This window comes from Podarcis cretensis (assembly GCF_951804945.1).
Source record: "Podarcis cretensis genome assembly, chromosome: 15".
Taxonomy (NCBI): domain Eukaryota; kingdom Metazoa; phylum Chordata; class Lepidosauria; order Squamata; family Lacertidae; genus Podarcis; species Podarcis cretensis.
In genome coordinates, this window is record NC_137185.1 from 35,831,750 (window position 1) to 35,859,450 (window position 27,701).

Sequence of the window (27,701 nt, forward strand, 5' to 3'; positions counted from 1 at the left end):
ATTTTAGGATTAAAGGATTGAGGATGGTGTGGAAGAAGTGGAAGAAACTGCATGGATAAAGAAATGAAGGACTACCAGAGTACTTCCTTCAGAGTAAGAACGTGTGGCTTCCTTTTGATATTGGTTAAATAACACCAACAACTGTCACAATCTCATTCAGTGTGCTATTTATTTATTTATTCAATAAAATTTATATACCACTTGATTGCAAAGCAACAGAGGGGCAACCTCAAAGCAGTTTTAGAACAATACTTGGTCACTTTACATAGTGCTGGAACAAGATGTGTCAGCAGTGCATGGCAAGAACAAGTTCTTTTTATAGAGTGAGGAAGGGCAGCACAAAGTCAAAGAGCTAGAACTTTTCAGCAGCATAAGATATGCTAACAAGTTGCATATTCAATAAAGCGGTTCAATAAACTTTGTCACAGATTGACCCATGGTCATTCTGTCCTCCTTATTCAACTAAATAGTTTCCATATATGATACTTCTGCAACTTTCAGAGTTGTATGCATTAATTAGGGTAGAATATGACTAATAATGACTTCCTGATTTGAAGATGTTTCTGTTGTTTCTAGTTATGGTACACTTATGGTATTCAACTGTGTCAGGGTCGATAGTTTTTTTTAAAATTTTAAGTGGAACTTAAAATGTAAGTCACATTGTATTAAATTCAGATCGACTTTAAAGAACTTACATTTACGGTTGATGACCATTTCACGTGGGGTATCCATTCCCGCCCCCGCCCCCCCCCCAGTGGAGCGTATATAAGTGCAGCACACCCTGCCCTTTTTGTGAAGTGTTCAGTGACGTTTTCAGGTCACTTCCGGGTTCGGTGCCAATCATGCATCTTTTGGACACACATCAATCAGTTCTTGCCTATATCTTATAAATTGAATCAATGATTAACCAAGCAGAAAAATTTGAGCTAATGTCCCCAATTTTTTAATGCTGCACAAATATCAGTACTTTAAAAAAACAAAAACAAAAAACTCCCCTGCTTTTCTATGAAAAAGAAAGCACTTAAAATCCCTTGCCTTTACAGAACTAGGTTTATGATTCTTTGGATCCTGCTATAGGTACATGACATATCTGGTGCCCTTAAACATATAGATAAAGCTAAATAAATAATTATTTTGCTCAGCTGCTCCTTGCTTCCAATAGATATGGTAAGTGTGTAACACACACAAGCTATTTGATGAAAGTTTTTTTTTTAAGTAATCACTTTTATTAGTTGCAAGACAATCTTTTTTGTTCTTGCACCCCACTTAGCAAGCATACGTATTCTGAGAATTATGACTTACAAAACTGAAGCCTTTGTTTTTAAAGAGGGTGTGTGTACTTACAAACAAAATAATAATTTAAATTCATAATTTAAACCCATATTTCCATAATCTGGTAATAACTGAGCTGCGCTTTTCCTGGCTAAGCTATTTAGAATGATGAAATTCATCTAAGCCAGGAACAGCTAACTTATTTTGTGTGCTCTTGAACAACCGCAGTGTTTTCCTGCCTTACAACTTGGCTTCAACTGTCCAGCACAAGCTGAAAAACACTTGGGCACCCATCTCTCTGTCTTCACAAAGGCCTCTAGGACAATTTCTAATTTCCTGATATGTTGATATGGGTAACCTTATGAAGAGCCCCCCTCCACCTACCACAGTTTTTGTGAAGTTGGCTGTAGAAACATCCCAACCCAGAGCAAAGTAGCCCCAACTAGCTTCACAAAGGTGGGGAGGATCTTCATGTGGATATTTAGCCAGGAATATACTTTTCTTCCATATCATGGCTGAAAAAACTCAATCTAGTTCCCCCCCCCCCCAAAAAAAGAAGTCTGAAGATTGTAATGTATGTAATAGTTATACTGACCTTTTAAAACTATATTCCTTCAGCTTCTAGAAGCCATCAATGCGAGTTATCTGGGAATATTTGAATAAACAACCAACCACTAAACAAGCCAAACTTTGTTTAGTGATTGGTTAAGTAAAATAACAGCCACTGGTTAAGCAAGAGGTTGGTGCTATGATACATTATTTAGAATATTTATTCTAAAGATGGTGTTGAAGTATCAAGAATGTGCCAATGAGCCAACAAAGGAGTGGCAGCCTACCTTTTAAAAAGTGTACAAGTTCAGTGAGTTATCATCTCTTGTATGGTCAATTCACAGATAAGAGAATCAAAAAGGCTAGTGTACCTCCACACTTTAAATGGTAAAGGTAACTACTGTGAACTGCAGATTCCTGCAGCAAATATAAAGAACACACAGTACATGTTCCTGAGACCCCTCAAATAGGCAGATGTTTCCCAGTGGATGTACACAGGTGTTCGAGGACACATTATTTCAATGTTTGCTGCAAGAAACACTAGTGTATCTACAGCAATTATGCTTGTCATGTAAATGTACTCTTATAGAAGGAGAATCTGGTGCTTCAGTTTTACTTCACTCACTTAGGTTTTATTACTCAAGTCATTTTGCAGTGCTCTAGTCCTCACTGAGGGACGCAGGTGGCGCTGTGGGTTAAAGCCTCAGCGCCTAGGGCTTGCCGATCGAAAGGTCGGCGGTTCGAATCCCTGCGGCGGGGTGCGCTCCCGCTGCTCGGTTCCAGCGCCTGCCAACCTAGCAGTTCGAAAGCACCTCCGGGTGCAAGTAGATAAATAGGGACCGCTTACCAGCGGGAAGGTAAACGGCGTTTCTGTGTGCGGCTCTGGCTCTGGCTCTGGCCAGAGCAGCGATGTCACGCTGGCCACGTGACCCGGAAGTGTCTCCGGACAGCGCTGGCTCCTGGCCTCTTAAGTGAGATGGGCGCACAACCCCAGAGTCTGTCAAGACTGGCCCGTACGGGCAGGGGTACCTTTACCTTTTTTAGTCCTCACTGATGTCCAGCAGGACATGTCTCTTATATGGATAACAAATTATGGTGAAAGAATAATGCTCTCCCGCTATTTTATCTCCCATAATATCTATTTTATAACAAATTCTGTGTCCATGCAGAAATATATTTGTTAGGATTTCTTTCAAAGCTCTGCATCTGAACAAAGAACTCACAAGTCCCTCTTACTGAAATGTGTTAACTTAAAGAGTTATAAATTTCATGGAGGCTGGCCGCAGGAACAAACGCAACCCTCTACTATCAGCTCAGAGTGAAACTTTTCAGAAAACTCTATGCCCAAATTCCTTCCTTCCACAGATCTGCTTTTGAGCAAAGATGAGGGCTCAGCTTTTCTTCATCCCGGAAATGGGGGGCTGGGGGCTGGGGAGGGAGAGGAGTAATTTGCAACTCCTTGTAGGATTATTATATGATAACCACCTCAACCACTAATCCAGTGTAATGTATTAGCTGGAAGAATTCCTGAGAGGCCTGAATGTTTTAAAAATGTGATAGTTGGTCACGTAACCAGAAGCTGATATGTGTCAACGGCAGAGGCCTTGGTATATTTGCCAAATATACACCAACAACAGGCTGTTATGAGAGCAGGAAAAAATACTTCAGCCCAAAGTTGGAAGTACGGTTTGTATGAGAGAGAAATCCCTAGTTTTGGCTATCTAAGAACTAACTGAAAACTGTCACAGAACTGACAGAAAAGTTTACAGCAGCACCTAAACAAAGCCCCGTATTCAAGATCACATTGTACATTGCTTACAATGCTTCATGAACCATCTTTTAATCAACCGAATCAGGATGGGAAATGCCAAGTCAACAGATTTCTTCTGACATAGATTTTACATAAAAAGGTAAAGGTACCCCTACCCGTACGGGCCAGTCGTGTCCGACTCTAGGGTTGTGCGCCCATCTCACTTAAGAGGCCGGTGGCCAGCGCTGTCCAGAGACACTTCCGGGTTGCGTGGCCAGCGTGACGAAGCTGCTCTGGCGAGCCAGCACCAGCGCAGCACACGGAAACGCCGTTTACCTTCCCGCTATAAAGCGGTACCTATTTATCTACTTGCACTTAGGGGTGCTTTCGAACTGCTAGGTGGGCAGGAGCTGGGACTGAAAGACGGGAGCTCACCCTGTCGCGGGGATTCGAACTGCTGACCATGCGATCGGCAAGTCCTAGGCACTGAGGTTTTACCCACAGCGCCACCCGCGTCCCTTAAATTTTACATATAGAACTCTATTAAAATTTTGACCACAGATGCAGAAGGTGGCTGACTCCTCAGACTGAATTATTTCTGAATGTTAAAAGAAGGCCTTCATCTCATGATAGCAACACCTAAAACAACACAGGGCATCTCAGCTGATCATAGCTATGATGGGAAAGTGCATTATGTGACAACTTCCTTCTCCATATCTCTGGGTACTGGGCCCCTCTAAGCTCAGAGGAAGAAGTCAAATGCAGGGTTCCCAGACTTGTAGTGGTTTGTGAGCATGAAACTGGGGAAAGCCAGTTCAAATCTGTACTTAGGCATTAAACTTATTAGGCAAAAAGCATAACAGCTGAAAAGGAAAAATAATAATCAATGACTACCTATTCACTTCCAAGCCCCATTTAAAAGGCTGGTGCTCACTTTTAAAACCCTAAAACAGTTTGGAACCCAAGCACTTCATGCCTGCTCCCATACCAGCCTTCCTGCCTGCCTGCCTTCATGATAAGGTACCGGTAATTTGCCAATGACCTTCTCCAAATGCCACCTCCAACAAAGGGTAGTTACAAAAAAGGCCTGTTTTTCAGTTGGCACCCCAGCTACAGAATGGACCAGAGGATGGATGTGCTGGGAAAAAACCAAAACCTGTATCACCATGTTCATTACCCTTGCCTAACCATGCTATAAATCACATTTCAGGAGGCGGTTTGGGGATGGGGTGGGGTTGGTGACTGAACAAGTCTACAACCCTGTGCACGCCCAACTGGAAACAGGTCGTACAGTGGGACTTACTGAAGAAGTGTGCATGCACACGAAAGCTCATACCAATAACAAACTTAGTTGGTCTCTAAGGTGCTACTGGAAGGGATTTTTTTTAAATTTTGTTTCGACAGTGGGACTAAAGCAGGCATGCACAGGAGTGTGCTGAAAAAAGAAAACCAAGTACTTTTTTCCTTTTCCCTTTTCTTTTTAAGAAAATCCTTTTTTCAAAGGGTAGCTTTCAAAAAACAACAACAAAAAAGGCTTGAAGCACCCCCCCCCAAAAAAAAACCCCGTCGTTGTTTCCCACTCCCGCCCTCTAATGCAGACGTAATAGCCCTTGGCTTCATTGTCCGGGGTTTGAAGAGGGCCGTAAGCCCAGAGGCAAGGCAACCAGCGGGCCCGGCTAACACAGCAAACGAGGCAGGTCGGGAGAAGCCGGCAGCCACCCGAGCCTCCCTCTTCTCTCTTCCTCGCAGCCGCCCAGAGAGAGAACTCAGGGGAGTCCCGGCTTGGCGCGCGCTCCAGCTCCCACGTGGGCTTGAGGGGGGGGAGGGGGCACTCGCGCTCTTCCCGTCACCCCCTTCTCTCTCTCTCTCTCTCTCTCTCCCCACCCCCCGCTCGCCCGCGCGACCACGGCCGGTCACCCCATTCCGAACAGCGTCGCGCCAAGGACACTTCGCTCGGCCAGGAAAGAAGGCGGCGGCGGCGGCGGCGGCCCTCCTCACTTAGCCTCGCCGCCCCCAACTCCCCTCAGAAACCAAGGCCGCGCCGCCTCAGGCCCGCCGGAGCCCCCGCCATCGACACTCGCCCCTCTCTCAGGCCGTTACCTGCCAGCGCCTCGACGTTCTCCCCCCGCCTCACGGGCTCTGAGCTGCTGCGCTTGACAGCGCCAGTCGCTGGCCCCACCCCTGCCGTCCGCCGCGGCCGCGTCACCCGGGCTGCGTCACCGCGCCACGCCGGTCCGGCCTCGGAGAGACGAAACGTGCAGAGCTGCACCTAAGCGCTGAGTTTCTGAGCCCGTCACTCCTGTAACTCTCCAGGTTCAGATCACCACCCCCGGACCACGGGCCCGGGAATGGGGCTGATTTTTTTTTGGGGGGGGGGGGTAGGAACAGTATCTTGAACGCCCTAAATTCCCTGCCCCTGGTCTGGTTTCGGATGTTATGCACGGCATTGTGTTTGTGTAAGCTGTCCTATGACTTGCGCAAAGGGTGGGATCTGATTAATTAATCAATTAAAATCAGTCAGTATTTTACTAATAATTATTTAAATTATATAAATAATTTAAATTATATTAAATTATATTAAATAATTATTTAAATTATTTAAATTAATTAACCACTATTATTATTAGTAGTAGTACTGCATCCAGTGGGGCTCCCAGAAAGTGTAGTTAATTACTTAATTAGTTACTTAATTACTTAATTAGTTACTTAATTAGTGCTGCAATCCAAAACTACACTTTCTGGGAATCTGGATTCAGTATTATTATTACGATTATTTAAATCTTTATTCGTTCCTCTCCTTTCAGAAGTGACCATGTAAAGCCGCTTTATAGAAGCACTAAAACCAAGTATCACAAGCAACCCATGAAAGAACCTAAAAGCACCCGTAATAATACATTTCTCGACGGGTTTCTGTGGGCAGCTCTTAAATTCTGCCCAGGAGAAAGATTCCAATGACAGCCCGGAAATGCCATGGATAAGTCTACCCTTTTTTCATCTCCGCGGAGCCAACCCGCTCCCTCCGATTGATCACATGAGGGGAAAACAAAAGCCCCCCCTTCCTTTCTCTGCTCCCCGCCATATCCGCAGTTGTAGAGGTAGAAACAACTTTGAGGGATTCCTGAACCCTCATTTACGGTACTGCAGCGCGCTCAGGTGTAACTCCCGCTGTGTTAAATGGTGCTTACTTTCTGCAAACGATCTCAGGAGATCTCTCTTGGAATTAGCCCCTACTGCAGGATCTGCATCGTGTCGAGAAGGATACTGGGGGCGTGAGACTTGGCTGCTGCAAAACGCAGCGGCTATATTGTTTACTACTATTTTTTAAACGTACTGTATTTTTATTAAAGATTTTCTTGATTTACAGAAGTATGTGCAATGTCTCTCTCTCTCGTATTTTTTCCATGTAACATTTTTACAAAACAGTTTCATTTTGTTGAGACATTAGGAAGAAAAGGGGGAAAGGGGTGGGGGTGGAATTGGGTGGCGATGTTTCTATTTTACTTTAAGTAGAGTTTGGTGTCAGCGTTAGTGGTTATATTGTTGATGCGAAACAGATTATTGCCAACCCATGACTGATGCTCAAAAGTTTGCAATGGCTGCCCATATGCTACCTGGGCCGGTTCAAGGTCCTAATTTATAATGCCAAATTCCTGCAACCACCAAGGGTTTGCCAGTATCGCCTTAAAGACCCACAGCGTCGACACATAAAGATTGCTTTCAGGAAAATGTGCATATTTTGTTTTATCACACTATATTTGCACGCCACTTTTCCTCCAGACAGTTCAAGGGTAGCATTGCACAGCGTCTCATGTCGTCTTCACGACAACCTTGCGAGGTAGGCTGGGCTGAGAGGTAGCGACCGCTCAAAGGCACCCAGTTCCGTGGCAGCCAGGCTGGGTTTTTCGAATCGGGACCACCAGGCTATAGGGCTGCAGCCTTGCAGTTCAGTGCCATCCATGCACGTCTCCTAAGGAGTAAGTAAGCCTAAGGAATAGCTGTGACCTGGCTGCAGCTCTGCTAGCCCAGGCTGCAAAAAGAGCCCCGACGTCTGGGCTGTGCACAAAAGAACCGTTGGCCTAGGCCGCGCCTCGGCCCGCCCATTCCGTAAGAGTGACGCGCCTGCCCGGGCTGCTCACCTTGTCCTGCCCGCCGCGTCCTCACGTGACTTTATCCCGCGAGCGTGAGCTCCAGTTGCAGCCTCTTGCTGGCACGCGGCGGACTTGCAAAAGGGGTGCGGCCGCTGCTGCAACAAAGCCACTTCCGGGCCTGCCCCAGGAGGTGGGGTTGCGGGCTTCACGCCCACCCCACGTGAGCGGGGGCTGGCTCCAGCCCCCGCGAGAGCAGGGGAATCCCCATCGGGCCGGCCCCCCCCCCAGCCAGCCAATCAGCTGGTCGGCTGGGGGGCGTGGCTTGCCCTATTTAGGGCCAGCGCGGAGGGGGCTCGCCCTCTTTTCGCCGGCTCGCCCCCACGTTTTTCCCACCCTCCCTCCCTTTACGTGGATTTAGGCTCAGGCAGGCCTTTGACATTGCTATGGACTTCGGTCTGTCGCCGCAAGGGGCATGGTAGGAATTTTTCCCAATTGGCAATTTCGGGCCTTTTGGTTTTTCGCCTACCTCGTAGCAACTCGTCACAACTTCTCGGCATTGGCGGTAGGCATTGGTAAGAAGGGGTTAAGACGATGTGTGGGGGGGAGGAACGCCATCACCTCCCCCCAGCGAGCGAAGGGTGGTCCGTTAAAGGACCCCGGGGGGCGTGGCCCTGTCCGAAGCCTATGGAGGTGTGGGCCAAAGGCACGCCCCAGAGCGGTGACCCGGGGGAGCTCCTAGTCGACGTGCCTCGCGGGAGTCTCCCCCGATATAAGGTTAACCCTTCCCCGTGTCTCCAGCAAATGGGCTGGAGCCGGATAGCCGTTAGGACCAATGCCTATGCCAATGCCTCTCATTCCTGAATTCAATAAAGTTGTGGCCTAATTCGCCCAATTAACCTTACATACGGTGTCGCAGGTGGCGCTGTGGGTTAAAGCCTCAGCGCCTAGGGCTTGCCGATCGAAAGGTCGGCGGTTCGAATCCCTGCGGCGGGGTGCGCTCCCGCTGCTCGGTCCCAGCGCCTGCCAACCTAGCAGTTCAAAAGCACCTCCGGGGGCAAGTAGATAAATAGGGACCGCTTACCAGCGGGAAGGTAAACAGCGTTTCCGTGTGCGGCTCTGGCTTGCCAGAGCAGCGATGTCACGCTGGCCACGTGACCCGGAAGTGTCTCCAGACAGCGCTGGCCCCTGGCCTCTTAAGTGAGATGGGCGCACAACCCCAGAGTCTGTCAAGACTGGCCCGTACAGGCAGGGGTACCTTTACCTTTACTTTACGGTGTCTTGTGTCTTTATTTATCCTGGTGGGGGCGGGAACTCGCCACGCAACAACTGGTTTCGTGGGAAAACAGAACTCCCCGCCTTGCACAGCAACCTGCCTGGCCTTGTTTGCTCCGAGTACCGGGCAAGGCGGCCTCGCCCCATCGTCCCAAAGCGACTTTCGACCTCCCCCACCCCCTCTGGCGGCCAAAAAGATCAGACACTATATAGCAGTAAGGGATACGCAGAGATCTAAAAAGAAACTATCATTTTTACGGCGCAGCAGCATCCCATTTCGTGCATTTGTTTTTGATTCAGATTTGTCATGACACATGGCTAGTACAATAAAGTTATTTGGATTGGAATGGCTAGCTGGCTTATTTTGGCAAGAGCCACAGTCATTTCCAACAAAACTAATGCTCAGGCCACAGTAAGCGGGTTTCTCTTAAGTTGCCACAGAATTTGTCCCCCCCCCCCTTCTTTCGCCAGACCTACGTGGCTGCTGTTCTGGGTTTGATTTCTTCTTAATGAGCCAGTTGTTTTCATGAGGATTCTGTACTAGTTATGATTTTCGTTATTTTTATATAAGGCTACAACCTGTGTCAACGTGGCTAGATCTGCAGAGTATGTCCCCCTGCCCTCCAAGATTTCAAGCATTGCTTAAATGAGAACGTTTTTGAATTTGTTGTATTCTGAATGCCCATCACTGCTGCACTCTCATAGATGCTGTGTGTAGCAGCATCTTAGAGCTTCAGCTGTATTTTGGTCCCCTGCTGCAACAAAAATCAGATTTAAGCTGGTTAACACCTTTGTTCAATGGACAAATTTATAGAAATGTGATGTAACAACTTTTAGGGAGAGCACCAAGTGTAAAGTAAGGGCGCCATCTCCTGGTTTGAGTTTTGCTCATCCATATTTTGTTCATAATAACGCAGCATTAAATTCCCTTGTGTGCAGTGCATGGCTCATAAATATATATGGTGTGTGCATATGTAAGTTTCTATAGTCCTCCATTCCTTCCTATGAGGGTTGCTGAAGGTTGAGGGCTTGTGCAAGTTAGGCTAGGAATGGAAGAGAGTGTATTGTAATACTTCTCTTGGAGATGCCACAGCTCCCATATAGCACAGTTGTGCAATTGCAACCACACAGTAAAACTTTCAGGTTCCACTTGCTGTTGCAAGAATTGTTGTTTACCCATGTTTTAGGTTTACCAAATGGTTTAGGTTTTAGCTGTTTGACTGTTAATAAACATCAGTTCCCCCAAAGTGGAAGCATTTTGCTGCTAGGATTATTTTATCAGGTGTGGGAAATGTGGTGCCAGTTTCACAACCACAGCATGCGCAACTGCACAGCACTGAAGCTATTATCAAAGTGCTAAATGATTGGTCTGATTGTTCTATCCAGAATATGACAGTACTTTGACATAGCACTCTTGAAACACCCTAAAATAATAGGGCAGAAACTTGCTCTCTGCTTCCCTAGAGGGCAAGACTAGATTTAAGTCACAGAAAGGTAGATTTTGGTTGAATCCAGATTAAGGCTACAACCTGAGTCAACATGGCTAGATTTGCAGAGTATGTCTCTAGTGCTACGTGTTGATATTAATATTTCCCCCTGTTACATAAGGAGCTGGTGTCTCACCCACTCAAAAATCTACAAGTATTCCAAGGGGAACTAAATGAAAAATGCAAAGGAAAGATCAGGAAAGATAGGGTGAAAATGAGGCAAAGGGAAGATGCTAATAGACGATTTACTACAAAGATGGAAAAGGAAGTCTTCAGCTTTCCTGGTGTTGTTGTTTTAATTTTTTTTATTAAATTCTAAGAATAAACTCCGAGAAAAGGAGCTTAAAAAGCTGGAACTTCAGCTCATTTCCGTTGATCTGACAACCCCTCAGTCCAGACAAATGCTCCGCCTCGCCGCATCTGTAACGCCCTCGAGCTGAGCGGCTCCGGCGGAACCTTTGTCCTGCGCTCCTTTGTTTCTTTCCGGAGGCCGCTTAGCGTTGGAGCGTGTCTGGGCCCGATTGCCCCGTTGCCATGGGGATTGCCCGGAAGGAGTGTGTGCCCTCTTGAAAAAGCTCCCCCGGCTTTTTCCGGTGTTGCGAAAGCGGCGGCGAGAAGGTAAGTAAGGGGGAAAGAGGCTCCTGGGTGGCTGTCTAGGAGCCAGGCCGGGGTTTTTTTTTTGGGGGGGGGGGATATGGGATTTTTTTGGAGGGCATGTAACCCGCGAGTGGCGTGAGCTGAAACCCCCTTCCAACTACCGCTGATTCTGTGAGCACCGCCAGCAAACCTCCTCCTCACCATTGTTATGGATCATGGACTTAGTAATAATAATAATAATAATTTATTATTTATATCCCGCCCATCTGGCTGGGCCTTCCCAGCCACTCTGGGCGGCTTCCATAAAAACCAAAAATACACTAAAGATCAGTAAAGTAGCGCAGTGTTTCCCAACCTTGTGCCTCCAGCTGTTTTTGAACTACAACTCCCATCATCCCTGACTAGCAAAACCAGTGACAAGGGATGATGGGAATTGTAGTCCAAAAACAGCTGGAGGCACAAGGTTGGGAAACACTGAAGTAGGGGACTCGGAGTCCCATGGGGAGTTGGGAAGCAAAAGCCAAACCCCAATTTTTACATCAGCATCATCGAAATCACACAAGTCAGTTTCCCCCTCTTTTTTCTGTGTCCCCTAACCAGCCAGCAGTTCACCTCTCTTCCCCTTTCCCGCACTCCAGGTTGCCCTGGCGTTATTCACTTGCCTTTAGGAGCCTCTGGAGAAATAAAGGAGGAGCTTTCCACAACAGCTTTGTCTCCGTGCCCTTTTTTAAAATTAAGAAGCACTTGTTTAGCGGACGGCTGTGGGGCAAGTCTTGCCAGGCCACCAGAAAAGTGTTCGTGATGCTAGGTATATTCTTATCACCAAACTCTAATAGAAATGCTGGTGGTGCTTCAAATGCGAGAGGAAAAACCGCAAGCCCCACATCCTGGCTCCGTCCACTCCCACCCCCACCAACAGTCTTTAAATACAGTAGTTTCCAATGACAAGACAGGATCAGGCCCTATGTAATTTGAGCTGAGTACTTTGAGAGTGTTTCCTTCCCCTCCTAATCAAAGCTGCATTCTGCATATCAGAACTGAAGACAGAGCCCCCACAAATCTCTGGTAGTCTTTGTAGCTCTTTTCAGAAATGTAAAGCTGTACTGTAGAATCCTCAGACTGATTTTATGATGATACTTTTCAAATGTGAGAGTATGGTAGGCCTTCAAGCTAGGAGACACCTTGATTTTGAGGGAAATAAAAAGACTTTGTTTTTCTGTCCTCTCCATACTTTGTGTCCTATTATGTCTTCTAACATCCCGGCAGTGACTGGTTTTCGAATAGAATTTGATATACTTTAATACTTAGTATTGAGGGACGCGGGTGGCGCTGTGGGTAAAACCTCAGTGCCTAGGACTTGCCGATCGCATGGTCGGCAGTTCGAATCGCCACGGCGGGGTGAGCTCCCGGCTTTCGGTCCCAGCTCCTGCCCACCTAGCAGTTCGAAAGCACCCCTAAGTGCAAGTAGATAAATAGGTACCGCTTTATAGCGGGAAGGTAAACGGCGTTTCCGTGTGCAGCGCTGGTGCTGGCTCGCCAGAGCAGCTTCGTCACGCTGGCCACGTGACCCGGAAATGTCTGCAGACAGCGCTGGCCCCCGGCCTCTTAAGTGAGATGGGCGCACAACCCTAGAGTCGGACACGACTGGCCCGTGCGGGCAGGGGTACCTTTACCTTTTTAATACTTAGTAAATGATAAAAAAATCAGCAAGTCTGTGGGTAATTCCAACTGGTTAGGTTAATACTATTCTTTGAACTGCCCTGAAAGCCCTAGGTATAGGATGGTATATAAACTCAATTAATAATAATAGTAGTAGTAGTAATAAAGGTAAAGGGACCCCTGACCATTAGGTCCAGTCGTTACTGACTCTGGGGTTGCGGTGCTCATCTTGCTTTATTGGCTGAGGGAGCCGGTGTACAGCTTCCGGGTCATGTGGCCAGCATGACTAAGCCGCTTTTGGCAAACCAGAGCAGCGCACGGAAACGCCGTTTACCTTCCCGCCAGAGCGGTACCTATTTATCTACTTGCACTTTGACGTGCTTTCGAACTGCTAGGTTGGCAGGAGCAGGGACCAAGCAACGGGAGCTCAGATCGGCAAGTCCTAGGCTCTGTGGTTCAACCCACAGCGCCACCCGCGTCCCTTAGTAGTAGTAATACAACCAACTAATTTCACAGTGTTGTGAGAAAAAAAAATTGGGTGGGGAGAGAACCATTATACCACCTTGAGCTCTTCAAAGGACAGGTGGGATATACGGTAAATGTAATACATGGAAGTAATTAAATAATACCAAAATATCAGTGACCAACTGTGGACCTGATTTATGCTTTCAGGCTGCTAAGATGTCGAGCCAAAAGAAGTGTCCAGACTGTGGCTCCTTGGAAATTGTAGAGGACTCTCATTATGCTCAGAACCAGCTGGTGTGCGCAGACTGTGGCTTCATTCTGACTGAAGGGCTTCTCACAACCACATATGCTGATGAAGAACATTTACAACGTGAGGCTAAGAATAGCAAAATAGCTCAAAACTCTTTGTATCTTATAAAGACATAGGATTTGAGATACGACTTGCAAGCAGTTCTCAAATATAGACAGGCCCCACACCATTCAACAGTTTAAAAATGGGTGCATGTTTGAGAGCTTGGACCAAAGTTTGGCTGATATCTGTGTTTTTATCTCATAGAAGTCACATATTCGCGGAGTACTGGTCAGAATGAGCAAACGAGCCGTTGTGTACAGCGAGGTACGTATTCTGCACTACTCTTTTGATGCTTTGTGGAAATTAATGTGCCTGTCATCCACAAGAGCTGCATTGTTCCACTTTCTAAAAGCAAAGAGAAATTTGCATTTTTAAAACAATCTTGCCTATTTGCTGTGAAACAACCTATTTTAGAGTTTTAGAGGTGCATAGAGTCCACAGTTCAGTTTGATTGCCTTATCAAATCCCAGCTGAATCATTGACAGACAGGTTAACCCTGGACCAGTCTGTTTTTGTTACCATTAAATGGCTATTATAATTGTGTGTGCAGCTGCAAAAAATATAAATCGATACATAACTAAAAGCCAAATTAAAATAAAATATGAAGTTGAAACAGCAATACTAACAGCCATTCTCAATTAGAGCCCCCAAAGACTTTCATTTTAAAAAGTTCTCCATAATATCCAAAAAAAGCCAAAGTAGGCTTGGTTTGGACACTCCAGTTACACTACCACAATTGAAAATATGTTATCCATGATTGCCACCCATCTAACCTCTGAAAGTGGGAGCATGTGAAACAGAGCCTCCACAGATTATCTTAGTATATAGGCAGCTTCATACAGGCAAAGACCTACCCTGCGGTTAGATTTGTCACTGATAAATGTGTATGTGGAAACATTTCTTAAGCACTGCTGTGGTATTTTCCCCCACAGGAGTCAAACGTGTTCGGGATCTCTGCAAAGTTCTGCGGCTTCCTTCTCTGTTTGAAGATACAGCCGTGTCCTATTACCAGCAGGCAATCAAACGTCCCTGCTTCAGTTTAGTCAGCTTGGAGAAGAAGGAGATGCTTGTGGGCTGTTGCGTCTTTGTGACCTGCCGCCAGCACAACTGGCCCCTGACCATGGGCACAGTCTGCCTGCTGCTCTATGGAGACAAGGAGTTGTTTGCAAAGACCTATCTACATTTCCTGAAGGAACTGGCACTGGATGTGCCTACTCTCAGCTTGATGGATATGTTGAAAACCCACCTCAACAGGTATGTTGAAGTTCTTGTGCCCTTTCCTTGACAATACTTCTCAAAGTTGGTGTGCAATTTCCATATTTCAGAGACAGAATTTACAAGTATCATACGGACTGTGTGGTATATTGATTGGAAGGCCGATGAAATAGCAAGCTTCTTAAAGTTCAGCAGGGATGGATGTGGTCAGTGCTTGGATGTAGGAACCCTGTGTGTGCTGTGTGCTTCCATCATGGAAGAAATGGGTATTTTCATATGTGCATGTATACTCCAACTCCCTGATTTCTGAGATTTCATCTGAGGCACTTCAGGCAGTTCCAGGCTTTTCTCTTCAGCCACAGGGGCAGCAAACTTCCTTTTTTAAACAAATAATTCTCAGAATTGTGAATTCTGCTCCTGCTACCAATCCCGTAATTGCTTGGAAATCCTTCCTATTATTATTAAGGGCAAGAAGCCAACAAACAGAATTTTGTTGAGCACAAGTTAGGAAGAGTGTAAATTCGGCCCTGTCCATATAGTGCTGGTTAATGGAAGATGCTTGCCTTTTTGATTCAAGCCGCTCAGCTTGCCTTTTTGGTGTCCTTGGAAAATGCAGGTCCTTCTGCCCTTTGCCCTTTCACAGAATGCTTTATTTTGCTCATGTCCCTCTTTCATCTATTTGTCTTCTCCATCCTGCCACATCTCCCAACCCAAGGCAGTCTATCTAAATGGCTTGTTTGATTTTCATCTTTCCAGCTTCAAGATTTTCCAGAATTCACCCAGCATCCCGACTAAGTTTGTGGAAGAAAAGGAGCAGCTGGTGGCAAGGACTATCCAGATGGTGGAACTTGCCAGCGACACGTGGCTGGTGACCGGCCGGCACCCCATCCCCATAGTGACAGCAGCAGCCTTCCTGGCTTGGCAGTCTCTCCGGCCTGTCGATCGCCTCACTTGCACCCTTTCTCAGTTCTGTAAGCTTGCTGGTATGGAGGCTCCCCGGCCAGCCCACCAGAGACTGAAGGAGCTGCATAACATCCTCCTGCAAATGGCTTCTCAGCTGGGCTGGTTGCGAGTGCTGAAAGTGGACCGTCGGAGCGTGGCAAAGCACATCGGTGACCTTCTGCGGCACCGCCGTGTGCTTCTACAGGCTGCCTTCCGCATCGTGGATACTACGGAAGACCGGGACCTAGAAAACTCAGCAGCTGCGCCACTGCAGCTAATAGATGAGAGCGCTGCAACAGTAGAAGAGGCCTCCCTTTCACGAGAGAAGCAGAAGTTCAGCAAGCGGAAACCTTTGCTTCCACCCTGCGTCTTGAACCCCGCAAAGAGGCTACGAACTCCTGAGCTAAGCCTTGAAGATTCTGCTATCACTGGGGATGAGCCCATTTTAGACAGTGAGATAGAGCAGTATATCCGGACTCCAGAAGAAAAGGAGATGTTTAGCAAGGCTCAAGCGTGCCTGTGACCTCGAAGCTGCAAGTGATTCAGACAGGCTTGCAAGCAATAGCCTTCTAATACAAATTATCTCTAGGAGGCTTAGTTTGGTAAGAATAGAATATACACTTCCAAAGTTAATGCTAAATACATTACTTCTGGTAAATGAGCCATCATAACCACTAAAGGATTGTGAAAATTTGTGTCCTGGGCTTTTTAGACTTGTCTACCTATGTACTGTCTGAAGCAAAGGGATTCATTGGTTGCCAGATGTGATTCCTGCCCCCCCCCCCCCAGCTCTCCTGTCCCACTAAGAATCTCCCGCATCCTTCAGGCATGGCTCCTTCCACCCTACTGTGGTAATAATTGAAGACAGGTTTGGGTGGCCTGGATAACTTTGGTTACTGGTGGGGACCACTAGTAACCAGTTGGCGAGGTTGTGTGATTGTTTCCCTTCAACTTTGACAAGAGGTATAGGAAGTGGCCACATTGCAGTGGTTTGCATGCTGTTTAGGACAACTTTTGGTGTAAAGATTGGCAGGCTTCCATGCGTATCTCTGGGTGAGAAGTAGTATCCACTCTTGAAGGTTTGGGTGGAGGCAGTCAGCCAGCTAGAGCAACAAATACCTCTTTGAGTTGGCGTTTGACTTGAATGAGTGTTTGTCTGTTCTATTTATGGTCCTCATAGTTAGGCATGGGAGAGTGGAAGAGAAGTGTGAAAATCTAATTGCAAGTTGTTTCAGACATGCATGCTTTAAACCTAGATCCAGAAGAAAAAGTTGTGGCTTTGCAAGCATCTCTTTATAGAACATGCCTACATGCATGTTGAGAGACAAATTTGTATGTCACATTAATGACATATGTGATTTGTTCAGTTGCTCAAATTGTTGCTACACAATTCCGTTTATTGCTTTGTAACTGTGGCCAAACTCTTGTTACTGCCAGATTTGATTTTAAAAAGTTGACTTTATGACCAACCAGATACTGAACTGTGTGAGGTATCAAGTGAGCCAGAGGAGTAAGAAAGCAATAGATAACTTTTTGGATGTTGCAAATCTTTAATATATTAAACAAGAAACATCTGCTAGAAACACTTCATTTTTATAAAATGCAAAAGCCCTATTAAATGCTTTCTTTGGCACAGTTGTCTCTCAAAAAAGCTCTCTGTTCTTTGGCACAGTTGTCACTCAAAAAGCTTTCTTTTGTGATATGTCATTTGCTCATAATGTAAACAGACAAAATAAGGTAATAATACAAAGCTTTTCTGATAATACTGTTTTCAGTGTAGCAAGCATATATAACACGTTCAGCATCGGCAATATCATGTGGGTTGTAGTACTGACATATAAATGATTTAGGCCTTTATTTAAATATAAAAAATATAAAACCAAGAAGGAATTTTCAGAGGTAAGGGAAAGGAGAATAGATCTGCTCTCAAGCTAAATAGGAGGAAGCAATTGTGAAACTACTGTAGTTGCAAAAGAGGTGATGGAGGAGGAGGAGGAACAGTTCTTGGAAGATTCAGGGATTGGGAGGTACCGGTAATAAGTGCTTCATGGCCCTTTAAGGGCTCCAACTTTCCATGCCAGCTCTTAGAGCCACTGTGGATCCTACTGATTGCCTATGGCTCTGCCTGTTTGACTGGTGGAACCAATAACATGAGGACCAAAACAATCCTTGCAGCTCCTTTCGAGGTAGGTGGTGTTTTACTGACAATGAGACTGCGTATGCCTGCCTGTCTATAGGAGTACATTGATCTTCTGCCATGTTCAGAATAAAGACTTTATTTTTAGTAAGCACTGCACAGTTGATTTCAAAGGAGCAGTAAGAATTTTCAACACATGTGCGTAAAAATTATACATTTATTTATAGTACCCAGTTTGTGTCTTCCCTCAAGGCTATGGTTCTGTTGTGGAGATATCTCCTGGCATCCCCGCCCCCTGCTTGCATTACTTACTGTAGTGAATGTGCTTCCTCTTCTAGCAGCTGCTTGTTATTGCCTGTGATATAAATTGCAAAAAGTGAGAAGTGGGGCCTGTGCAGGGAGCCTGGCCTGTTCAGATTTCTTGCACACACACCCTTGAAAATGGACAAATATATTCTTCAGCCGCTTCTGACACACAGGTGCCGTTTGTGGGAAGTGCTTTTCTATGCATTTACCCCACAGATGTTTCAGTGCTACCTTTCTAGAAAAAGAGGTGCCGGAACTCACAATGAACGCCTCCCTTGTTCTCTTAGAATGGCAATGGAGCCCACCAGAGAGGTGCCACAACTGAGTTCCAGCTGAAAAAAAAGCCCCAGATGTTAAGCTGGCCTCGTGAGACACACCCACATGGGTAGGGCTGTCTGCATGAGAAAGGCCTTTAAAGGTTATGCTAGAATTGTGGGGTGAGCTCACTGTAAAATCCCTCCCACCGTGTTCCTGTAAATTCTTAAGGATACGGTACTTAACTGTGGCTCTCGGCTGACTTCCCTCCTTGCGGGATGCCTACATCTTTAGGAGCTGGATGCTCTTCCCCTTTCCCAAATATGGAAAACCCATCTAACGAACTCAATGGAAGGAAAAACAACATGTTTAGTCCTCCTACATCTGTGGCTCTCATAAGATCTCACTGTTCATGCTCATGAGTCAATGTTTGTTAGTATTGCATAAATGATGCAGAAGAAGGTGGCAGCATGTCCTCGGAGGTCAATGGGGCCGGAGTGTGAGGAGACAGCATTTCTAAGCGCCTGTCTGGATTTTTCACACAGTCATCTATACTGCAAATACCTCTGTCGTCTTTTTAGCTTCCCATATGTTTGCCCCTCTCACTCTGCTGCTTTAAGCAACTTCTACACCCCCACCAGCGTTACTGACAGCACTCATCTGGGTATCATAATGGTTTATGGGTGTGAACAGAAAACCCTCACAAGTCTTCTCTCTCTAAACAATGCACAACAATGATCCTAAATAATAAAAGAATCTCTCTGCCTGGTCGGAATTTATAGCGGGTTGGCTTGTTTTAATTCTGCAAAAACGTGGGTGTGATTTATATGATCCAAGTGCTTTGCCAATAGCCTTTGATCGCCCACTGAAATGTTCCTGTCTCTGTTCTGTTGGCCAGTCTGTGAGCCAATTGCACAATGCGTTCCACGTTGATTTAAATTAATAACACACCTTCCCACACCCTGAAACACACACTTTTCTCCAAAAAACTTGGAAATCCAGATGTTTATCAGTGAGTAGAAAGGAGAGAAACAAGAAAGAAGAGAACTTGCTTCCCCCCCCCCAAAAAAAAGCAAGCTGTAGTCTTTCCAGACTTGAGTAGATTAAGGACATGTGTCCTGTCTCTGTGAACAACACTTGGGTTCCTTGTGCAAGAGCAGTTAAATGATTGGGTGGTGTTGGCCCTCTAACATGGATAGAAAAACTGCCATACAGTGTGTCATAAAAACAAAGAAGCTATGCTCCCCCTTTCCTTTTTTTCTGCAAGGCCAAGTACATGCCATGAAAGTGAGGTAAGCCCACTTTACTTGTAGCTGATATTTTGCTTGATTGCGTTTTGACTATGGCTTTTGAAATAAACACTTACATTAGCTCTGTAATTCAGTGGGCTAAATATGGTCACTAAAAAGCTACATTTGCTCCCTCTTAGGGTGGAGGGAAATGGCTTATTGCACTGTGTCATGCTGAGGACCTCTTCTCACTTTGCATCTCAGTGTGACCTTCAGAGGTCATGCGCCTTGCACCAGGTTTTGTAAGGCTATGGATAGGGAGGAGAAGAATGGAGCAAAAGGCTCAGGCTGCTGCCTCCTAATGAACTACATGCTTGACATGAAGTGGCTTAGACCAGGTGTGAACAGACATCTATCTTGACCCCTACTGGATTTTTTCTTAGTCTACCAACTGGAGCCAGTCTAGAGTCAAATGCAAAATGATGACTCTGAAGGTGGCACCAACTGCCTGTTGGTACCCTACAAGCATAAAAATCCCAACAAAATCTACTTGCAATATATCAGGAACTTCAGCAGCCTAATTCAGAGGCAGGAGGAGTGGTGGTCTTTTTGCTGCTGCCATTATTAAACAATTCTAAGACAAAGCTCATGCCGGGGTATTGCACATCATCTTCTTTCCCTGACCCTAGTCTTCAGTTGTTTCAGAGCCCAAGACTCACCTTTAACTACAGACCCACTTTGATTGGACCCTCTATGTGCCCTTTTATCTTTAGCGTGGAGCTCATTTTTGACGTAGCAGATTCAATAGGAGTTTGGTCATGCGATTGCTCATTAACTTGATAAAACACCCATAAACAGTGGACTGTCCCTGCCCCCCTTGGAACTAAGCAGATGGGAATGTCTCAAAGGTGTTTAAAAGTGCTTCCCCCCCCCAAACAAAAAATACTTAAAAGGACCAACATGGTTTGAGCCACCTCCTTGGTCAGCCCCACGAGGACAACGATGCCTCTGCCTTACTACCATCAATTCTGTTAAAAATGACCAACTGTCTCCAGCTTTGGAGCTGTGTCAAAAATAATCAATTTGGTTTGTTGGCTGCATCAAGGATGAGCCGCAGAGTAGCCATGAGAACTGGCCTTGAGGTATGTTGGAGGAGGGGGGAGTGGAGATGGCGAGAGTTCTTTGACACAACATTGATGGCTTTAACATAAAATGTGTAGGCACTTCAAATGGATGGCAATTTTGCCTATACATATGTACATACAACGCTAGAGATTTCAGCTTATAAACACTGCTTTCCTTGGTATGCCATACCAAAAAAATAAAAATAAAAAAGCACCTAGGATCTAAGTGACATGCAGAAGGGATATAATATAGATTGCAATGCTCCAGAACAAATGATTGTCTTTCACCGTACAAATTAGGCCATCGCTGCTCGTTCGGTGGGGACAGGAAAAGATCCCCAGGAACAAAGAGGAGCCGAGTCACCTGGTGCACAGGATATAGGTGATGGAGGCCATGGTGTGGTTCCTAGGATGTGATGCACGTACCCTCTCCCTACCCTGCCCCCTTGCAACTCAGATGTCAGGTGGCCTTTCCTCTCGACTGCAGGGCAGGGGGTCTGGGAACGTGGCCAACCAGACACTGCCCAAGCCCCACACAGTGCACACCATCAGCCTCTGCAGCTTGCATCAGCAGGCTCTGGCAGCAAGATGCCAGTGCCTTGCCAATTCCTGCCCGAGGCTGGGGAAACCTGCTCCAGCCCCCTGGCCCTTTGACCCTTCCCTACACAGTCGTCTCACTCTTCCAGAGACCCGTTTTCATGCCGGCTGCGCTGTCAGCCCCAGTGAGGTTTATGTCGTACTCGCTGCCCTTCAGGCCCCCGTTCTGATTGGCCGTGTTGAGGGGGAAGGAGCGCCTCTTAGTCTCTTTTTCCACTGCGGCATTGGCCTGGTGCTTGAGGTTGTCTCGGCTGGTGCTCCTCAGCTGGCCTTGGCTGAAGTCTGCCCCGTGGTGGTGGCCGCCACTGCCGTCGCTCAAGTCGGACTGCGTCAGGGCCAACTCCAGGCTTGGGACCACCCCGTGGCGCCGATTGTTCAGAGGGCTGTTCCGACTGCTTTGGTAGCTCTCCGAGTGGCTGGTGGGGAGGCTGCCGCTCTCGCTGGTAGGGTGCTCCGAGGAAGGTCCCCGCAGAGCCTTCAGGCGCTGCTGGTGTTTCCCTTCCCGGTACTGCTTAGTCCTGCTTTTGTGGTGTCTGCTGCGGCCGTGCAGGTTGTTGGCGTACCTGGCCGGCGGGGTGCTCTTGCTATTACAAGGCTCGGCGTCCTCATAGCAGGCCGTCTGCGAAGGGCTGCCATCCGCCTGGCCGAGGGCCACTTGCAGGTTGTTGAGTTTGCAAGGCCCCGGGGCGGAATTGCTGCTGCTGGGGGAAGAGGAGGACTTGATGGACTGAGCCGCCTCGGGGCTGCAGCCAATGAAGACCTGGGAGCCGTCCTCCACTCCCACTCCCGGGTGCACATAGGCTTGCATGGGCAAAGCATTCCTGTAAGATGGGCAGCAGGCGAACCACGAGCCCTGCACGTCTCGGCGGCGCGCGCAGTGGTGGGCAAAGATGAAGAGCCCCAACGCCACAGCCGTGACTCCGTAGAGGCAGCTGAAGGCGACTTTCAGGAGGAACCAGCGCTGGGACACTGCCATGGCCCCGAAGGTCCAGAGAGTGATGTACAGGAAATGGGTGATGACAAGAGCCCAGAACTGCACCCCTAAAGAGTAAACGCCATCGACGTCGGCACTGTGCGGGGTAGAATTCAGCGTGACCAAGATGGACCCCGAGTCTGTCAAGAGGTTGCTGCTGCCACCCAGCCGCTGACGCATTTCCAGGGGTTTGGGCGCCTCTTTGGGGTTCTTGGCTTGGCACTGCAATCGGATTCCGGCACACAGGAAGTAAATCCAAGTGACGAGCAGGACGAAAGCCGCAGGCACGTAGAAGGCCCCAATGCTTGGCTGACAAGCCAGCCAGCAACTGCAGGGGAATGGGGAGAGGGGGAAGGTTCAGCAGAACTATCAAGTGGGTCTGAAGTAACTGGGAGAATGTAGGGGGAGTCCTGGGAGATTAACCCAAAGGTCTGCCACAGCAATGGAAAGCCCATGCCCCTCCATTTGTTGCTAATATGGTTACCAGATTTTTTTTTCAGTGAATCGGGGCACTTTTTCTTTTCTTTTTTTTTAGCTGAGTCAGTGGTGGGGATGGTGAGGCAAAAGACCCTGGGCCCAAGCACACATGCATATTGTATAAAGGTGCAAAGCCCTTCTTTGGCATCCTGTGAAACATAAATGCACAGTTTAAAAAAAACTGGGCAATGGCCGCCCACCGCAACGCCCAAGCCTCTCCCAATCTCCTTTCCCATTCCCCCTTTGTTTTGACTAATTGGGGGAGGCTCGGGAGTCATGGGTGGGTGGTGGTTGGCCAGTTTTTTTTTTAAAAAAACTGCACATTTATGTTTCACAGGGTGCAAAAGAAGGGCTTTGCACCTTGCCTGGCAGAGAAACCGTGCACCTTGCGCCCCTCCTGTGGCTAATAATTACTGCATTGCTTGGTTGTTATGTATTTCCCAAACAGGAGTTAACCATAGGAGAGTTACAAAGATTTGGTGCCTGGGCTTGGCATAGCTGCCTGTCAAGTCCCATGCTTTAGTAGGGTGACTCTATGCTAATCCCTGAAGCCTCTTGCCTTGCCTTCTCCAAGCATGAAACAGCGAGAGGAGAAGGAAGAGTAACCACTGTAGGCCTTGTTCTCTGTGGGAGGTGGCGCTGATTTGAGTCCAGAAGGAAGTGCTGAAAGAGGCACACTAAGAGCATCAAGCCCATCAGCAGCTAATATGCTGGACTCCAGATTTTTGGGGAGGGACTACAACTCCCCTCTTTCCTGATCATTGGCTACACTAGCTGGATCTGATGAGAGTCCTGCAATAGGTGGAAGGAGCAACATTGGCTAGTCCTGATCTATCCCAGGAATTGTGAGATGCTACCAGTTTTCCAAAGTCCTGCCCCTAAATGGGGTCCCAACACATGAAGCCTTGCTGTATAAAAAGGAGCATTTTGGATTACTTACTAGGAGTCATGATCCCCGTAGTTATGGATATTGACTGCTGCTGTAATCCCACAGATGATGAGGGGGATCCCACCAGCTATCAGGTAGAATCTGAAACACAAAGAAAGTCACTACTGTTGATCTCCTGGATGTGGGAATTATACCTGCAAACCTTCCACGGGCTGGAGACGGAGAGAATAAGTCCCCCTCTTTTGGTTCAAAAAGGAGCAATCCACTCCCCAAAGGCACAAGAGTTGCCTTGTAAGAAGAGCTGCTGGATCAGGCCAGTGGCTTGTCAAGTCCAGCATCCTGTTCTCACATAGGCCAGCCAGATGCCTGGGCACAACAGCACTCTCCCCTTTGGTGGTTTCCAGTAACTGGTATTCAGAATCATTACTGCCATCGTGACTAGTTTCCTCTTGAACCCAGTTTTGTGAACTTGGAGCAGGGGCGTCTCCTGCAGCCTACAGCTCCCTCCCTACGAGACCTTCTCCCTCGTTACCGTAGCATTGGGCGGGGGGCTGGCTGGGGGGCTTCCCCTTCCTGCTGCTGTGGTGCCTTCCACGTGGCCTCCTTGTAGATCACTCTCACCATCACCGCCATCCACAGAAGAGTCGACAAGGCAGAGTAGTGCAGAATGATGCCAACCTGTAGAGAGTAAAGGCAGAGGACACAGTCATCTCCTGTGGATCAGTTGCACTCAAGGGCTGGGTGACACTTGCCAGATCTGGGACGGAATGCCCCATGACTACGGCGCTTCCAGGAACGCTGTCGGCAGTGATGCCATCTCCGTCTTATTTATTCCATTTAATAATGTGATGCCATGCCCACGGGGCATTCTTACAGAGGCAGAAGCAGCCTGTTGCTGTTTCCTTTGGGTGCAATACCAGTGTGCCACTGGAAAGACAACCGCTTGCCCACAGGATGAGGTCCTCCTTGCCATACTCAGCAGTGACTACATTATTACATGAGCACTGTTCCACATCATTTTATATTTTCATTTACATACATTCATTTGAAATAAGATGGGTTTATGAAACAATTCTATATCCTCCCACCACGCTGACGAAGAATTCTACGAGACAGTAGTCTATATCCGGAATCACTGTTCAGTGTCGGACATCATATTTGCTGAATACACAAAGCTTCACAGCTTGTCTTTCATCATACAAAATCTGGTACCTCACTTCATTTAAAGATTTTCAGAGACTTTAAGGCTAAAGATATCATTTTGGACTTGTTTGAAGGAATTCTATAAAAGATTGTTTATTGCGTATGTACAGGGTCATCGTGCTGCCTATACAGTGGTGCCTCGCAAGACGAAATTAATCCGTTCCGTGAGGCTCTTCGTATAGCGGTTTTTTCGTCTTGCGAAGCAAGCCCATTGACAGCTTAGCGGATTAGCGCTATTAGCGGTTTAGCGGCTTTTAGCGATCAGCTGTTAAGCGGCTTATCAGCGGATCAGCTGATAAGCGGCTTAGCGGCTTAGGAAAAGGGGGGGGGAGGAGAAAAAAGCCGCAGGAACTCGCAAGACATTTTCGTCTTGCGAAGCAAGCCCATAGGGAACTTCGTTTTGCGAAGCGCCTCCAAAACAGAAAACCATTTCGTCTAGCGGGTTTTCCGTCTTGCGAGGCATTCGTCTTGCGGGGCACCACTGTACATTGCTAACATACTCACCGCTTGGCAGATGACCACGTAGTTCGTAAGGGTGACGCCTCCCGCGAAAACGGCCGACGTCATGGCAATGTGAAAGCAGAGGTTGAGCAGCATGTGCCAGCACTTCCGGGAGATGTGAATGGTGCTGCGGGGAAAACAGGCACAAAAGGAAGGTGGGTGGAGGAGCCGAGGAAGGACCACAGGCCGGCGGTGGCTGGTGCCCATTGTGGCAGGTAGGGCGGAAGGCAAGGTACACCTACAGCAGGTAGATTCGCGGCCAAGGACAGCGAATTCTGGATCAATCCCCATCCTGCCCCCTGCTGAGTCCTACAAAGTTGACACTGAGACAAAGGAGGAGGTGGGAGAAGCTGGCAGGCAGTGACACCCGCTGGCCTTGTTGCAAGTAAGAAGCCAAGGACATGGGGGCAGGATGAGGCCAGGCGAGGGAGATGGGGCAGGATACTCACCTGTGGTTGATGATGTACGTGATGATGGTGGCGAAGAGGCAGAGGAGGAGGAGGGCAGTGCAGCTGTAAATGACAGGGTGCAGCACCTCAGCTGGGCTCGGGGACTCACGTGGAAAGTTGCTCAGTTCCTGTGTTTGAGAATAATAATAATAATTTATTTCTTATACCCTGCCCATCTGACTGGGTCACCCCAGCCACTCTGGGCGGCTTCCAACAAAAGACAGTGCGGGGAGGGAAGCCTCAACTATGAAACACTTCCCAAAACAGGACTGCCTTCAGATGTCTTCTAAAAGTTGTGTAGTTCTTTATCTCCTTGGCATCTGATGGGAGGGTGTTCTACAGGGCGGGAGCCACTATCGAGAAGGCCCTCTGTCTGATTCCCTGCAACCTCACTTATCACAGGGAGGGAACCGCCAGAAGGCCGTCGGAGTTGGACCTCAGTGTCTGGGCTGAATGATGTGGGTGGAGACACTCCTTCAGGTATACTGGGCTGAGACCATTTAGGGCTTTAAAGGTCAGCACCAACACTTTGAATAAGGTCCAACAGAGCGCAGTGGTTAGAAATTAAGGCAGCTTAATTTAAATTAAAGCACTGAGGGGGATCTCGGTGTTCCAGCTCCTGTGGAGAGATCACTACCTGCATGGCAGCCTTAGCTGAATACAGTGGTGCCCCGCAAGACGAATGCCTTGCAAGACGGAAAACCCGCTAGACGAAAGGGTTTTCCGTTTTGGAGGTGCTTCGCAAAACGAATTTCCTATGGGCTTGCTTCGCAAGACGAAAATGTCTTGCGAGTTCCTGCGGGTTTTTTCTCCTTCCCCCCCCTTTTTCTAATCCGCTAAGCCGCTTATCAGCTGACCGCTAAGCCGCTTATCAGCTGATCCGCTAAGCCGCTTAACAGCTGATCCGCTAAGCCGCTTAACAGCTGATCCGCTAAGCCCCAAAGCCGCTAATAGCGCTAATCCGCTAATCCGCTAATGGGCTTGCTTCGCAAGACGAAAAAACCGCAAGACGAAGAGACTCGCGGAACGGATTCTTTTCGTCTTGCGAGGCACCACTGTATAGCCAGGCAAAGCAACCCAAACCTCCCTTGGGCTGGGTGGGCGCTGGATTAGGTGGGCCAGCCCACCCCCCCATGCCTCACCATCAGCACAGCGACGTTGCCAAGGTGCCGGCAGCTGACGGTCGTGATGTTGGGCTCCAGGCCAATCAGCTGGCAGCCTTCAGCTCTCCAGCCCCCGTACCCAGCCAGCACGTCAAAGTCCCAGGAAGCGGCCATGCGGTCTGTGCCCTCGCCCAAATGCCGCAGCGAGATGACGACGGGCTCACTGAAGTTGCTCGCTCCACAGCCATCTGAGGAAGACCAAACGAGGAATGGGCAAAGAGGCTGCAAGCTGCCTTCAGGCTGAGCGGAACAGATGCTGTCTTGCACAGCAGAGAGGGTTAGAGTACTATCCCTCCCCTAACACCTAATAATAATAATAATATATTCATTATTTCCTGATCGGTTGCCTGCTTCATTTGGTTATTCCTTTCCTCATTCTTAAAGGAAAGACAAACAATATGAATGCTGGCTTTCAGACACGGGTTCTTAAGCAATGCCCTTTGAGGCAGGAATAACCAGCGTGGAGAGCGGGTGGCACTGTGGTCTAAACCACTGAGCCTCTTGGGCTTGCTGATCGGAAGGTCAGCGGTTCAAATCCCCATGATGGAATGAGCTCCCGTTGCTCTGTCCCAGCTCCTGCCAACCTAGCAGTTCAAAAGCACACCAGCGCAAGTAAATAAATAGGTACCACTGTGGTGGGAAGGTAAATGGTGTTTCCGTGCACTCTGGTTTCTATCAAGGTGTTCTGTTGCACCAGAAGCAGTTTAGTCATGCTAGTCACATGACCCAGAAAGCTGCCTGTGGACAAAC

The 27,701-nt window shown here is 47.6% G+C and overlaps 3 protein-coding genes and 1 long non-coding RNA gene across 8 annotated transcripts in view; 2 read left to right on the forward strand and 2 right to left on the reverse strand.

Moving 5' to 3' along the window:
• The window catches only part of OGDH (oxoglutarate dehydrogenase), a 61,201-nt gene extending 55,396 nt beyond the window's left edge, over positions 1–5,805 (reverse strand). For all 4 annotated transcript variants that reach the window (XM_079954945.1, XM_079954943.1, XM_079954946.1 and 1 more), the window contains exon 1: positions 5,672–5,805. The gene's annotated coding sequence lies outside the window, so the exon portion shown is untranslated. The remainder of the gene's footprint in view (positions 1–5,671) is intronic.
• The window catches only part of LOC307204041, an 88,159-nt gene extending 67,655 nt beyond the window's left edge, over positions 1–20,504 (forward strand). Inside the window, exon 2 of the long non-coding RNA XR_013833484.1 lies at positions 16,278–20,504. This is a non-coding gene — a long non-coding RNA (uncharacterized lncRNA). The remainder of the gene's footprint in view (positions 1–16,277) is intronic.
• On the forward strand, positions 10,736–20,504 carry BRF2 (BRF2 general transcription factor IIIB subunit). 2 transcript variants are annotated; one of them, XM_079955146.1, is made up of 5 exons: positions 10,736–11,036; positions 13,347–13,509; positions 13,696–13,755; positions 14,424–14,745; positions 15,463–20,504. In XM_079955146.1, exons 2-5 carry the CDS (start codon positions 13,356–13,358, stop codon positions 16,169–16,171), a joined length of 1,245 nt encoding a protein of 414 aa, XP_079811272.1. In that variant the 5' UTR covers positions 10,736–11,036; positions 13,347–13,355; the 3' UTR covers positions 16,172–20,504. The 2 variants fall into 2 exon arrangements, with proteins under 2 accessions (XP_079811272.1, XP_079811273.1); XM_079955147.1 differs by lacking the exon at positions 10,736–11,036 and adding an exon at positions 13,234–13,257.
• Positions 17,179–27,701, reverse strand: part of ADGRA2 (adhesion G protein-coupled receptor A2) — a 125,274-nt gene continuing 114,751 nt past the window's right edge. The window contains exons 14-19 of the mRNA XM_079954931.1: positions 26,931–27,139; positions 25,789–25,916; positions 25,343–25,466; positions 24,168–24,313; positions 23,687–23,776; positions 17,179–22,597 (exon numbers count right to left, since the gene is read on the reverse strand). Of these exons, the coding sequence (XP_079811057.1) occupies positions 21,361–22,597; positions 23,687–23,776; positions 24,168–24,313; positions 25,343–25,466; positions 25,789–25,916; positions 26,931–27,139 (1,934 nt within the window). The 3' untranslated portion in view covers positions 17,179–21,360. The remainder of the gene's footprint in view (positions 22,598–23,686; positions 23,777–24,167; positions 24,314–25,342; positions 25,467–25,788; positions 25,917–26,930; positions 27,140–27,701) is intronic.